At 46.8% G+C, this 13,230-nt stretch overlaps 1 protein-coding gene across 1 annotated transcript; it reads right to left on the bottom strand.

The window, feature by feature from the left end:
• Positions 1–2,915: 2,915 nt before the first annotated feature.
• LOC101646431 (leukocyte immunoglobulin-like receptor subfamily A member 6) lies at positions 2,916–7,534 on the bottom strand. The gene is made up of 8 exons (XM_045292392.1): positions 7,501–7,534; positions 7,307–7,342; positions 6,743–7,027; positions 6,305–6,607; positions 5,798–6,109; positions 5,239–5,541; positions 3,177–3,227; positions 2,916–3,046 (listed from the first exon to the last, which is right to left on the bottom strand). Exons 1-8 carry the CDS (start codon positions 7,532–7,534, stop codon positions 2,916–2,918), a joined length of 1,455 nt encoding a protein of 484 aa, XP_045148327.1.
• Between the last annotated feature and the right edge of the window lie 5,696 nt (positions 7,535–13,230).

The following is a 13,230-nucleotide window of genomic DNA, read 5'->3' as shown; positions in this document are numbered from 1 at the left end:
GAGAGAGAGAGAGAGAGAGAGAGAGAGAGAGAGAGAGAGATTCTCACAGGAGAATCCAGAAAGTAGTCAGAGCGAGAGCAGTTAAGTGCGTGCTGAGACAGCAGTACCAGAGGGATCAGAGAGGACAGACTCATCTTGGGTTTTGTAAGATCTTCATAACTCTTTTAGGCAGGAGGGTTCTTGCGCATCTTTCTGGTCGGATCCTTCTGCGCCTCTGGGCGGACACTCACAGCTGCAGGTTGTGATGACGTCATCGATTGGCCTGCAGGCTGCACGCATGACGTGAGGAGCATGGATTTGTTTGTAAACAAAGAGCGGAGGATTAAAGCTGGCAGGAAACTGCTAACAGTCCCCCTATTGGACCCTTTCAGTGGAACGCAACACATCGAAAAGCTGAATTATATCACACCAATGCTTAACTCCAATCGACTCCTGGAACTACTTTACACCGAAACTAAATCTTTGGGGTTCCCCTAAAGCACGATCTGTTTAGACCAGCGGTTCTTAATCAGTGGGTCACGACCCCTGTGGGAGTCGGACGACCCTTTCACAGGGGTCGCCTAAGATCATCGGAAAACACCGGTTTCCAATGGTCTTAGGAACTGAGACACCGCCCCTCTCTCCGTCTCCATGCGGGTCCACCCACATGCAGATACCACCCCACGCGAGTACCTGGCCTGAAGACTTTTACCCATGTCACACCATGCTTCAAGACACAATTTCATGGATTTTTTATTAGAAATAAATATTTCACAATATATAACTACATATTGTTTTTGTGATTAATCACTATGCTTTGATTTTGTTCAATCTGTAACAATGAAACTATATCCTGCCTGTCAGATGTTTACTTGACAAGTCATCCCAGTAGCAAAATGACAGTGATGAAGTAGCAACGAAAATAATTTATGGTGGAGGGTCCCCACCACATGAGGAACTGTGTTAAAGGGTCGCCACATCAGGAAGCTTGGGAACTACTGGCTTAGAATGCATACTCTCTGTGATCCCTTGGAGACATGGTGAAATGATATTTTGGGCTTCACCTGGCCCTCATTTCCCTTCCAGTTACATAATCACACTCCATTGGCAAAGAAGACTCTCCACCCTCTCCGTCGGTTGCTTCTCTGGGGTGTGAGTTCTGTAGTGAACAGTGATCAGCTGGGGGGTTCGTTGTTCAAATACATTCACGTGCTGTGTTCTTTATTGCCAATCAGCTCTCCACTGGGCTGTGTTTCTCTGGGCATGTGCCAGACACTGGCTTCTCAACGCCACACATAACTCACTCATTTCCTATCTCTACACGAATAGAGGGGGAACAAGAAGAGATATGTCTCAACACAGAGCAAAGCTCTAGAAGGATCCACAACCAAGGATCACCTGTAATGAATCCTATGGACAACGGACTAAAGACGGGGGTGGGATTCCAATAATTTAACAACCACTTTGCTGCCCTAGTGACTACTTTAGTATATTTTAAAAAAGATACCGAAAGAAACTTTATTATTTCATAATGCTAATATTTAAATAAGAACAATATAAGAGGCACACACACTAGATGATAAGAGTTTTAAAATAATGAAAAAGACAACATGAGACCTGGCAAAAACCAATGAAACTGACAATTAAGATATTCCCAAATTGCTCTTTGATTGATGTCCTCACTAGCAATATTATTCGCTTTTATCCGAGCATCGTCGACTGTGTAATTTAGCCTTAACCATCTATTCACTGTAAGAGGAGGATCAAATTCCTTTTGAGTTATCCAATCAGACACTAGTCGTTTGATAGATTTGAAACAGGTGACTTCTCTTCTCTGAATACAGTTGGTTCATCTTTGAAAAACCCCTTTCCACTTCTGCTGAGCTTACAGCAACTGTTCTGACAATATTTTTAGACCTTTGAACATTTTCAGGAATTAATTAATTCACTCATAATTATCTCATGGGAATTTGAGGTGTATCACAAAGCTGAAATGAATGACAGCTTGTCACCCTTGGGTTGTACGACACTTTTTGTCTTTAAATTTTATGTTTGTTAATTTATAAATTATCAAGGGTTCATGAGGGAGAGAGGGAGGATGGGGGAGGGAGGGGAAAAATGAGAAGCTGATACCAAGGGCTCAAGTAGAAAGAAACTGTTTTGAAATGATGATGGCAATAGATATACAAATGTGCTTGACACAATGGATGGATGGATGGATTGTGATGAGTTGTACGAGCCTCCAATAAAATGATTTTTTTTTAAATTTATGCTTGTCGACTGATGTAACAAACACAAGGAAATAAAAGTATAGTATTTCATCAAGAGTATAACAAGTTTTATGAAATGAATAAATAAACTTGACAAGCATAGTTCTGTCTAATTTTTAAAATAAATACGACAAGCATAGTTCTGTCTAATTTTTATACTTATGGACGGAATGAACATTACTTAGAATACACTGTTGTGCAGATGAATATTAAAAAAGAGTAAGTTCTGTAAATGTTTGATTTCCACATTTGGCAGCACTATAGAGAGAACCCAGACTACAAGTTCCATGATAACAACTGTTTCTCCCAACTCAACAAAAATTAGCTATCAGTTCTGCAAAACCGGTGCGAACCAGCCGAATCCCACCACCACGAAACCCCCAAATCCACATAGGGCATCTTCACCCCCATGGCAGGAATGAGAAAAAGGGCTAGTCTTGAATTCTGAGTTTCCAGAATGACACTAGTTCATGTTTTCCTTTGCAACAGAAGGATGTTGATCTTTGGCGGGGGACATCTCTGCCCCGCCCCCCCAAAAAACCCTGTTTTCCTTATTTACAAATCCAATTACGAGTTAGGTTTGCCAGCCATTCGAGTGCATCAAAAGCTTACGTGTGCAAGATTCTGAGCATGTTGTAAGCCCAAAGGGTGCCTGCAGCTCCATCCTCACTTGGCCCCTTGGTTTCTTCTCTGGCTGTGCCATGCTAAACATACCAGCGCCCCTGTGACCAACAGCAGCAAGCCCGACAGGCTCGTGTGAATGAGAGTCACCAGGATGTAATCTGGCAGAGGCGGACCTGGAAACAGTGGGGTAGACATGTCCTTGAGGATCAGCACAGGCCACATGTGCATCTTCCTCCCTTGGACCTGGTCATTGGCATCCTATGTGTATCTCACTCCCCAAGCAGAACAGACCAGGGTACTTACCACTCTTGGGCTCTGGCATCTTCAATGATGGACCGTTTTGAACAGGAGGTCCTGAGAACAAGGAAAGCAGAGAGGATAAGGAGAGAAAGTGCCTCAAGCCAACATTCCTTCTACCCTCTGTAAGCCATGGCCTTCAAATTGATTCCCTCTATGTTCTGTTTGGTCATCTCCCGACTCCTGTCAGCATTGTGATCGGCTTCCGTGATGAGCCGTTCTCCGGTGTAGGCCTCCCTATGGTGTCTCGGTTGCTTGTAGTTATACCTTGTTGCTGGGACTGGCGCACAAGAGATCACAGAGGAGAGTGACTCTGAATTCTAATGGCAGGCAGAGTTCCATTATTCAGACGTGACAACCCAGGGCCAGACATCAAAAGGGTTCTTTCAGAATCTCAAGCTCCAAGGGATGGCTGAAATCGTACGAGCTCAGCTCTTGCCTCCTAGAAAATCCACCATGGCCCAGAATAAATGCCTCCAGTGTCATTGCTCCTGGTACCTGGATCTCGGGAGTAGTGACGGCTCTGGGGACATCTGCATGGGGAGAGTTGTGGGGCTGACCCTTCGGTACACCTTCAATCTTGGGGACATCCCTTTTAAGCCCAGACCACCAACTCTCCTCCTCTGACAATTACAGAGGTAAAGACTGTACCATTCATACAATCACTGGAGCCCACCTGACCCTGACCCTCACGTCCACCCTCACACCTGCTCTACTGTGGATACTGCTCTACCCATGAAGAGAGAGCAGGGTTGTGGTGACTTTAGTAACTTCTAGAGTCCCAAGAATGATTCTTACTCACCACACCTCGAATCAAGGGCTGGTGGTGAGGGACTGGACACCCAGGGACTCTGATTCTGAGACGAAGACGATAGTAGGGAATGATTGAGAATGGATGGGCATGCAATGTGCCAGCTCCCTCTAAGAAAGATGCCCTGTCAGGGCTCAATGGAAAGTAAATGTCTAGAAAAGAACGATGGAATATATGTACGGATATGTTGGATACAATTGATGTTGGTTGATAACAAGAGTTGTAAGAGCCTCCAATAAAATGAGTTAAAAAGTAAAAAAAAAAATAAGGCACCCCTCAAAGAGATAGATTGACATAGAGGCTCTATCAATGGACACAATTGTACAGGTGATGCAGGAACAGGCAGTTTCTCATAAAAAACGACACAAGGTATGAACCTGATGGCACTTAGCAACCATATGGGTGTAGTGGTGGTGACATAGTCAATGCTGCTCTTTTGGCAAAGGGTTGGCAAAGTCGGGGTTTGGTAAGAAAGTTGGGCAAGATACTGTTAAGATTCACCTGCGAGGAATTTCAAATAAGAGTCCCTGGAATGCCATCCTGCTGTGTACGAGTCCTTTAGGGAAGGAAGAGGGATCTCATTACCAGCAAGAGCCAGGATGGAGCACACCTTGTGGATATGAGATCCCTGTGGAGAGACCCTTCCCCAGCCAGAGTCAGCTCTCTCATTAGAGGAGCAACAACAGACCCAGCATCCCGAGCAGGAGACAGAGTGAGGGGTCCCTGAACCCACAGAGCAAGTAATGCTTGGCACTTTGGGGCAGGAAACTGGCTTGTGGAATGGAGTGCCTCTGAGCACTTAATTGGGGAATGGGGTTCTGCTAACTAATAGAGCTTCAGCTAAATGTGCTCAGGTTGAAACTTATAGCAGAGTGGTGTGCCCTTTGGCCATTGATTAAACTTGACAGAACGGGATAGCTCATCCCTGATCATTTCTCACTGGCATTGCACTTTGTTAACGTCATTAATAAGCCATTTAATTATGAAAAAAAAAAAGAAAGATGCCTTGTCAATTCTCCCACACCACATTCTCTCTCTCTCTCTCTCTCCTTAGCCATGGCTAAGCATTCAGAGAAAGGCTGTTTAGGTGTGGGAGATCCTGGTCTACGTCCTCCTCCTGGTCACAGGCTGGATCCTCCCCTTGCAGAACCCCGCTTGGTGCTCCCCTTATTTCCACATCGCTCAGGACAATCGCGGGGACAACACCCTGAACTGACCATCGAGAACAGAGGGAGGACAGGAACTGGGGACCCTCACCTGAGACCCTGAGCTCTAGAGGGCCACTAGGCCATGACAAGATGTAGGGAGACGTGCTGAGTGAACCGTAACATCTGTAGGTCCCTGCGTGGGCTGAGGTGACAGGGTTCATGGTGAAGTTGGCCTGTTTCTGTTTGCCTTGCGGCCGGGCCATCAGGTGCAGGAGGCGCTTCTCTCCCCCCTCCTTGAAGAGTAAGAAGGCGTCTGCTTGGTTCGACGATGCACACTGCAGGGTCACTTTTCCTCCTGAGACCACTGCAGGGCCTGGCCACACCGAGAGGGAAGGCGCATAAGGGAGCTCTCCTGGAGAGAAGAAGGAGTGGTCAGATGCTGCTCCCGGCCACCACAGGTCAGTCCTGTGCACTCACGAGATACCTTCAGTGTCTCCCTGGTCTCGGTTCTCTGTGAGATCTTTCTTGCTCCTCTCCCACCCAGCCCCATCCTTGTCTCTTTCTCTGTTCTCTCTGTCCACATCCTAGGTCCCTAACAATCACCCCAAGGACTCCTTCTGCCGGTGCGGTGTGAGAGTACCCGGATGGACACAATGGCAGCTCCTCACCTGTGACCAGGACTTCCAGGGGCTCACTGGGAGCTGACCACTCATGGGAGTGGGTGTATCCACCGTAGCACCTGTACTTTCCCCCATGGCTGTGGGTCACATTGCCCAGGTGGAAGTGGGCCTGAGAGATCCCAATCAAGGGTTGCCAGCCGTGGGGGACAGCCAGCTGTTGTTGAAAGTCAAGTCCCCCCTCCTTGAAGAGAGCGAATCTTTCATATCTGACATCAGAGAGACACCGGAGGGTCCGGTGCTCTCCCGAGACCAAGAGGTGATTCGGCAGGCTCTGGAGAAGCTCCGGCTTCCTATACAATCCTAAGAAAGGCAAGCAGTAGGCTTCCGTGAGAATTGTTTTTTTTCCAAACACCCGTGTCCCCCTCCCGGAGTTACTAGTGTCACCATGGATATACACCCATTTCTCTGGCTCAGAATCCATGAGCTCCCCACTCCCCATCCTCCTTGCTCACCCAGATCCTATGTCAGGCAAGGGGGAGGTCATGAGTCCCTCACCTGAGACCAGCAGATCCAGCGAGTCACTCGGTGTGGACCAGACATGGGAGTAGTTCCTGTACAAGCCATGGCATCTGAATGTCCACCTCTGGTTGGGGACCACGGTGTCAAACCTGAACTCAGCCTGGAAAAGCCCATCGGAGCGCCGCTGTGGGTCCAGGAGCCAGGACTGTTCATGTTCTCCTTCCTGAGACAGAACGAACCTGTCATACCCCACCCAAGAGCCACACTGAAGGGTCACAGTCCCACCTGAGGTCACCACGGGGCTCGGCAGGGCTGAGAGCGTTGGTTGGCCATAGACCCCTGGAACAGAAGGAGGCAGGTGTGTTACATGGGGGCTTAGGGATCATTCAGCATCACATAGTATGGGGCCGGGAGAGAGCAGACACCCTCCCTGAGAGGGAGACCCTAAAGTTGGATCCCTGAGGGTCCTCTCACCTATCATCACCAGGTCCAGGGGGTCACTGTGTCCTGACGCCCCAGAGTTGCTGAGATAGTAACAGTGAGCTCGCCCTGCATAGTCCACGGTCATTCGTGGAATGAAGAACTTGACCTTGCTCCTGGGCCCCAGTGGGAGCTGTCTGCCCCATGGCCCTCTGGCTCCCTCTCGATACAGAAAGTATGCCTCAGCCTCCAGGGACCCCTGACACCAGATGATCACAGGTCTCCCTTGGGGGCTCATAGAGCCAGGCTCAGCCCAGATGGTGGGCTTGGGAAGAGTTCCTGAAAGGGAATGTAAGAGATTCTTACTAACCTTGTCTCCCCCTGCTCTCATCCCCATCTCTCTCTCTCTCTCTCTCTCTCTCTCACACACACACACGCATCGCTCGTGCTCCCTCTCTCTCTCTCTCTCTCTCTCTCTCTCTCTCTCTCTCTCTCTCACACACACACACACACACACACACACACACACACACACACACACACACACACACTCACCTTGCAGACATACCACCACCAAGTTCCAAGAACTCACATCTCTGAAAACCCCATAGGACTCACCTGCCTGTGCGTGGATCTTCTGGCCCAGACTCAGCCCTGGAAGAGAGATCCCAGGACAAATCCCAGGGTTGTCCTCAATGCCTGAGCACACCCTGTCCCCCACTTCTGCCTCCTGATGCCTGCACAGATTAGAACTGGCTGTGAGCCAGGGGTCCCGCCCAGACTAGGGTTTCCTCACCCTCTAAAGACCTTACCCAGGCAGAGCAAGGAGGTGAGCACAGTGGCCATAGCCGCTCCACACGCTGTCTTTATCTGCATAGATCAGCGAGACCCCGGCATCCAACAGGAGAGACAGGCTCACAGGCTGTGGACACTTGGAGAATGACTTCTGTCCTTCATGGTGCTGTCATGACGGCCACCTCACAGGAAGTGAAACGTCTCCTCCCCTTGATCCTGCCTCTCAGTTCCCCAGGGCTGACACTGAGTGGGTCCTGCACTTACAGAGACATTTCAGGAAGAATTGAGGTTTACTGGACCCAGGCTACGTCAACCTGTTCTTCACACCTTTGAACAGGAGAAGACAGGGGACCCTGTACCTGACATGAGTCATTCCTTTCAGGTTGAAGTGACCAACGCTTTGTCACTTCCCTTCAGTGCCCCCTCTCCCATGGCCATTCACTCCGCTCCCTTAGCTCCTCTCTCAACAAGTCATTGCTGGACACTTAGCATTGCCCACCCTCAAGGCAGACCCTGCGATGCTTCAGGAAGATGCAGACTTAGGCTGTACTCTGAAAGCTCAGATTCGCCACGACAATCATTCCCAGCGAACTCCACATGGAAAGGCTAGGTCCGCTGTAGCTATGACTACAGAGAGAACTGCAGGGAAATTTGGGGAGAACATATGATTCTTGATCCTGCCCAGACTTTCAGAGTTGTTTTCTTTCTTTCTTTCTTTCTTTCTTTCTTTCTTTCTTTCTTTCTTTCTTTCTTTCTTTCTTTCTTTCTTTTTCTTTCTATTCAACAGACCCTATAATGCGTCTGTCATTGTTTATCCACAGCATCTTGTCCCCCAAGTTCCTGGGAACAAGTTCCAGAGCTATGATGCCTCCTCAGGGCTCCCTGTGTCCATGGTCATAGATTCCTGCTCTAGGGTGGATCTGTCTTTGAATTCTAGGGAGTATTTCATTTGAATGCTCACTGAAGGGCTAAATGTCATCTCTGTTTCATTCAGGATCTCTCGTCCCCTCTCTGTGTGTCCTTGGCTGCAACCTCCCTTCTCTGAGACTCACATTCCTAGTAGAGCCTGTTCTCATGTGACCCACTCTTCAGAGGGATGCCTGACGGGATGAGCTTCACCTTGTTCATGTCGAGAGCAGATGAGACCTGAAGACTTGATGTGGAGATCCACAGTCAAGGTGCAGGATGGGTGTTCCACTTGAGACCTCTCTCTTCTGAGCATCAGAAAGGGTGACTTGCTCTTGGGGGGAAGGCTTGACATTGCCTTGATGGGCCCCCAACGGGAGCTAATAAAGAATTTAAAAAGGGAAGAAAGTGTGCTGAAACGAATTGTGGTGATGATTATACAACTCTTCTCAACACAACTGAACTATGAACGTGTATGACACGTGAACCATTTGTCATCAAAACTGTTATATACGGTTTCTTAGGCTTATGGTAATGAGGTTTGGTGGGAAATGGAGTGCTAATAATGAGTATAAGAATGAAGAATATGTTCTATATTGACTGGAGTGATGATTGTTAAACCCTTTTCAATATGGTTAAACCATCCAATTGGATAGCATGTGAATTATATGTCAATAAAATGGTCTAAAATAAGTGAAATTATGTGCTGAAACATAATTTGCACATATTAAGCAACCGTATTTTAACATTGTGTTAGAGAGTGCAATAGAGCTGGTAAAGAAAAATATACCTATCCATCAAGAAAAAAAATAAAACAATTTCCTTCTTATAGAACACCTGATCTCCATTTGAAATCATATGGACTCTACAATGAAGATATAATAATTATTAGGTAAACAAAACAAACTTAGGTTGTAAAGTTAATTCTCAAAGTTCAATTACGCACTTACAGCAACATCAATTTGGAAGTTGTAATACAAACACAATAAATGCAAAGAAAAATTTGGGAGTTGCCAAAAAGGCGCCAGAAGTGGTCTGTGTCCTCTGGACCCCAAGATCCTGGTGCACTGAGCCGCCTTGATCGAGGCAACAGCTGTGACACCAGCGGAGGAAGCAGAACCAGGAACCAGAGGAACACCAAGGAACAGCAGAACCAGGATCCAGAGCAGGAGACAGAGCGGTGCGCTCCCTCTGACACACGGGACAATCTCACGTGACTTCATGTGAGCATGACTGGGGCTATAGAAGAAGAGAGGAGGGGGACTCGCAGATGTCTGAAGATAACAGGAGCGAAATGCATCAATGGTTGATGAAAATACATATCAACTTACCCGAATGAAAGAGAACCAAGAATTTGGGCACTGTTCCATCAAATTAATTTCAGGTAATAAATAAGGAGTGATAAAAATCAAAAGACAAATGGAAACAATTGGTCAAATTGACTAACATGCCCCTCAAACATCCCTCTCCTTGACCTCAAGACCAGAAGGGTTAGCTATCACTACCGACTGCTCTGAAAGGGAGTAGGTTAGAAGAGCCTAAATAGAATGGGGGCGGGGGGAGTACAATAAAAGGCAAAATTATGAAAGAAACCAGGTTTACGGATCCTAGAGATACCGGTGGAACCCCAGAGACCGTTGGTCACTGTTCATGTCTGCAACTGAACGTACCGCCTTTGCTCAATTTTCAGCCCCAGAGTAGCCTGGTCTATAGGGAAAGAATAACAGTAGTGAGGTCTGCACAGTTTCGAACCATCAACCATTTCAGATCAGAAGGGAAGCATTGACTCAAGGGCAGCGTTCCGAGGGTTGGGAAAGAAGGCGGATGGAAACAGGAAACATGGGGAGGAGGTGGGGTGAGTGAGATGAGATGAATCAGAATTGTTGAATGTCAGACTGGGGATCTGCTCTATAAACTTTCGTCCAACGTGCACACGAATGTTTAAAAATAATAATCCTAGACAAAAGTATAAGATCCAGCGTCTACATTATAATATCTATATCACTCTCTGCTCCTAGAGTGGAATTTTGTGACACGGTGTTTTGGGGCTTGGCTGCTAATTGAAAGGGTGTGGTTGAAGCCAGCAGCATGGCCCTGTACAAGAAAGACTTAGCCCTCTGCTTCTGTAAGAAGCACCACCTACGGGACTCGATGAGCATTTTTACCCTGTCACACAGGATGATTGTGAGTAAAAAAATCAAATAGCACCCAACAACAACAAATCTCATAACGCTCCTATGGGAAATTAAATATTTTCCTGTTACTTGGTGTGGTGGTTACACACTTTTATGTCAACTTGAAGATATGTAAAAGTGAACAAATAAAAGTAAATAAAAGTGTGGGGGAGGCATTCAAACTGTCAATCAGGTCGCAACCTGATGGTGCCTCCTTGTGAGCATGGCTTCTCCTAGGAGGGCCCAGGGAACCTCCCCTCTCTCTCTGCCTTCACTCTCCTGCTTGCTGGCCACCCTGAGAGCTGCCAGAGACCTGCCATGTTTCCATTGCCATTGACTCCACACAACCTTGCAATCACTGGCCTCTGATCTTCCTGCACTCTGCATCATTGCGTGAGTCTGAAGAGGGACTTGTGGACTAGTAGCGGACTTAAGGACTCGAGTTGGACTAGACTGGGGTGTTTTCTTGATATATCATTACTCTTGACATAATGCCCTTTCTTACCCATATATGAGTGTCACTGGATTTGTTTCTCTAGTCAACTCGGCCTACCTCACTTGCATAATACTAGAAATATCACTGAGAAAAGAATTTTGATTTACAGTTAACCTTCGAACAATGTAGGGGGTTGGAGTGTTGACTTCTGTGGTAGCTACATAATCTGGTGTCGAGAGGATTATGAGTGAAAGGGTAGAGCCTAGCCTGTCAATCAGGATATAGCCAATGAGGCCTCTGGGTGGGCATGGCCTTCCCCTGAGGATTCTGGGAATTCTTGGATTTCCTCATTGGCGGTGGGAAACAGACTCTTTCTCTCTGGGCTCACTCCCTTGGAGATTCTCTACTGACAAGACACATGGTACTATGCTGATAGACCATGTGTCCTGAGAACTGGAGAAGCTAAATGGAGACCCCACATGGAGACCCCTGCCAGTGCTGAGAAGCTTACAACGCCACTGGATCCAAAGACGTTCTACCCACTGGCCTGTGACCGTCCTGCATTTGGCATCATGACATGTGTTTCGTGAGTCTGAAGAGGACTTTAGAGATTGGTATATGGGCTAATATCGGACTTATGGCTTTTAATGTAAAATTACCCTTTATTTACAACTCTTATACATATATGAATCTCCCTGGATTTGTTTCTCTAGTCTACTCCGATGAACACAAACTCTCATTCGGTCAAAAATCCACATGTAATTTATAGTTGATCCTTGACCACAGTATTGAACTGCCAGGGTCCACTTGTACAAAGGGTATCCTTTTCCTGTATCTATTGTGGGGAGGGCTCAAGTGTGTGAGTTCTGCTTCACATACCACAGGAAGGTGATCGTTTTCACATAACTGGAGGGGCCAACTGCTGACCTGGAGATGGTTAGCATCGCACGGTGTTTTCAGTTGATACTGACAAGACTTGTTCTTGTTGTGCCATGGCGACCGATGCAACAGAGAGAAACACAGACTGGTCCTTTGCCATCCTCACCATTGCTCCTGTGCAGAGCCCTTGTGGCAGCCACAGTACCAATCCATCTCCTTGAGGACCTTCCTCTTTTTGCTGCCCCGCTACTTTACCAAGCATGGTGCTCTTCTCTAAGACGATCCATCTTAGACTGGGAGCTCGGCTGAAACCTGTTCGCTGTGGGCGACCCTGCTGGCACTTAAAATACCACTGACCTAGCTTCCAGCATCCCAGTAACACACAAACCACCGCAGGACAACACGCTGACAGACAGCTGATAGCGCAAGACGTGTGGTCCCTGGAATCGCAACAAAGGCGATAAGGACAAGAAAACCATATGAACGGAAGCCCATTTGGGCCAAACCCGTCTTCTTCCAGGGTCAGCTGTATATGCTTTGGTTGTTACTATCACATTTATAATATCAACTAAATTCCTTGTATGTTACATGTGAAGAAGACTTCAAAACTCAGATCAAACGAACAGAACACATCCAATGCTTCTGATAGGCATACAGGAATGGGTCATTCTGTGAATGAGAGAGTGAGTGGTATGCACGTCCGATGAGAGCATGTATACCTTCTTTTATGGCACATCGATTTAGTATGCATCCCAGATACAATGTTGTCTACAGTTGAACTTTTATGGCAACCTGATATCAAGCAAATCTTGTGGCATCATTTTCCCAACAGCATGGGGACACCCATGTCTTTGTGTCACATCTGGGTAATTCTCACAATATTTCAGATTTTTCTCTAATGCTATTGCAAATTGAATAGTCTACAGTATGTAAACAACTCTTTTAAACATATTTAAGCGATTAAACTGTATGGTATGGGTCTGATACATAAATGAAACTGAATTTAGATAGACAGATAGACAGACAGACAGACAGACAGACAGATAGATAGATAGATAGATAGATAGATAGATAGACAGATAGACAGACAGACAGACAGACAGATAGACAGACAGACAGATAGACAGATAGATAGACAGACAGACAGATAGATAGACAGACAGATAGATAGACAGACAGACAGATAGGCAGATAGACAGACAGACAGACAGATAGACAGACAGACAGGCAGATAGACAGATAGACAGACCGACAGACAGACAGGCAGGCAGGCAGGCAGACAGACAGATAGATAGACAGACAGACAGACAGACAGATAGATAGACAGACAGATAGATAGACAGACAGACAGA

This window comes from Echinops telfairi, unplaced genomic scaffold (assembly GCF_000313985.2).
Source record: "Echinops telfairi isolate 266 unplaced genomic scaffold, ASM31398v2 ScPeMD7_655;HRSCAF=1070, whole genome shotgun sequence".
Lineage (NCBI taxonomy): Eukaryota > Metazoa > Chordata > Mammalia > Afrosoricida > Tenrecidae > Echinops > Echinops telfairi.
This window is presented reverse-complemented; position numbering and strand designations above follow the sequence as displayed.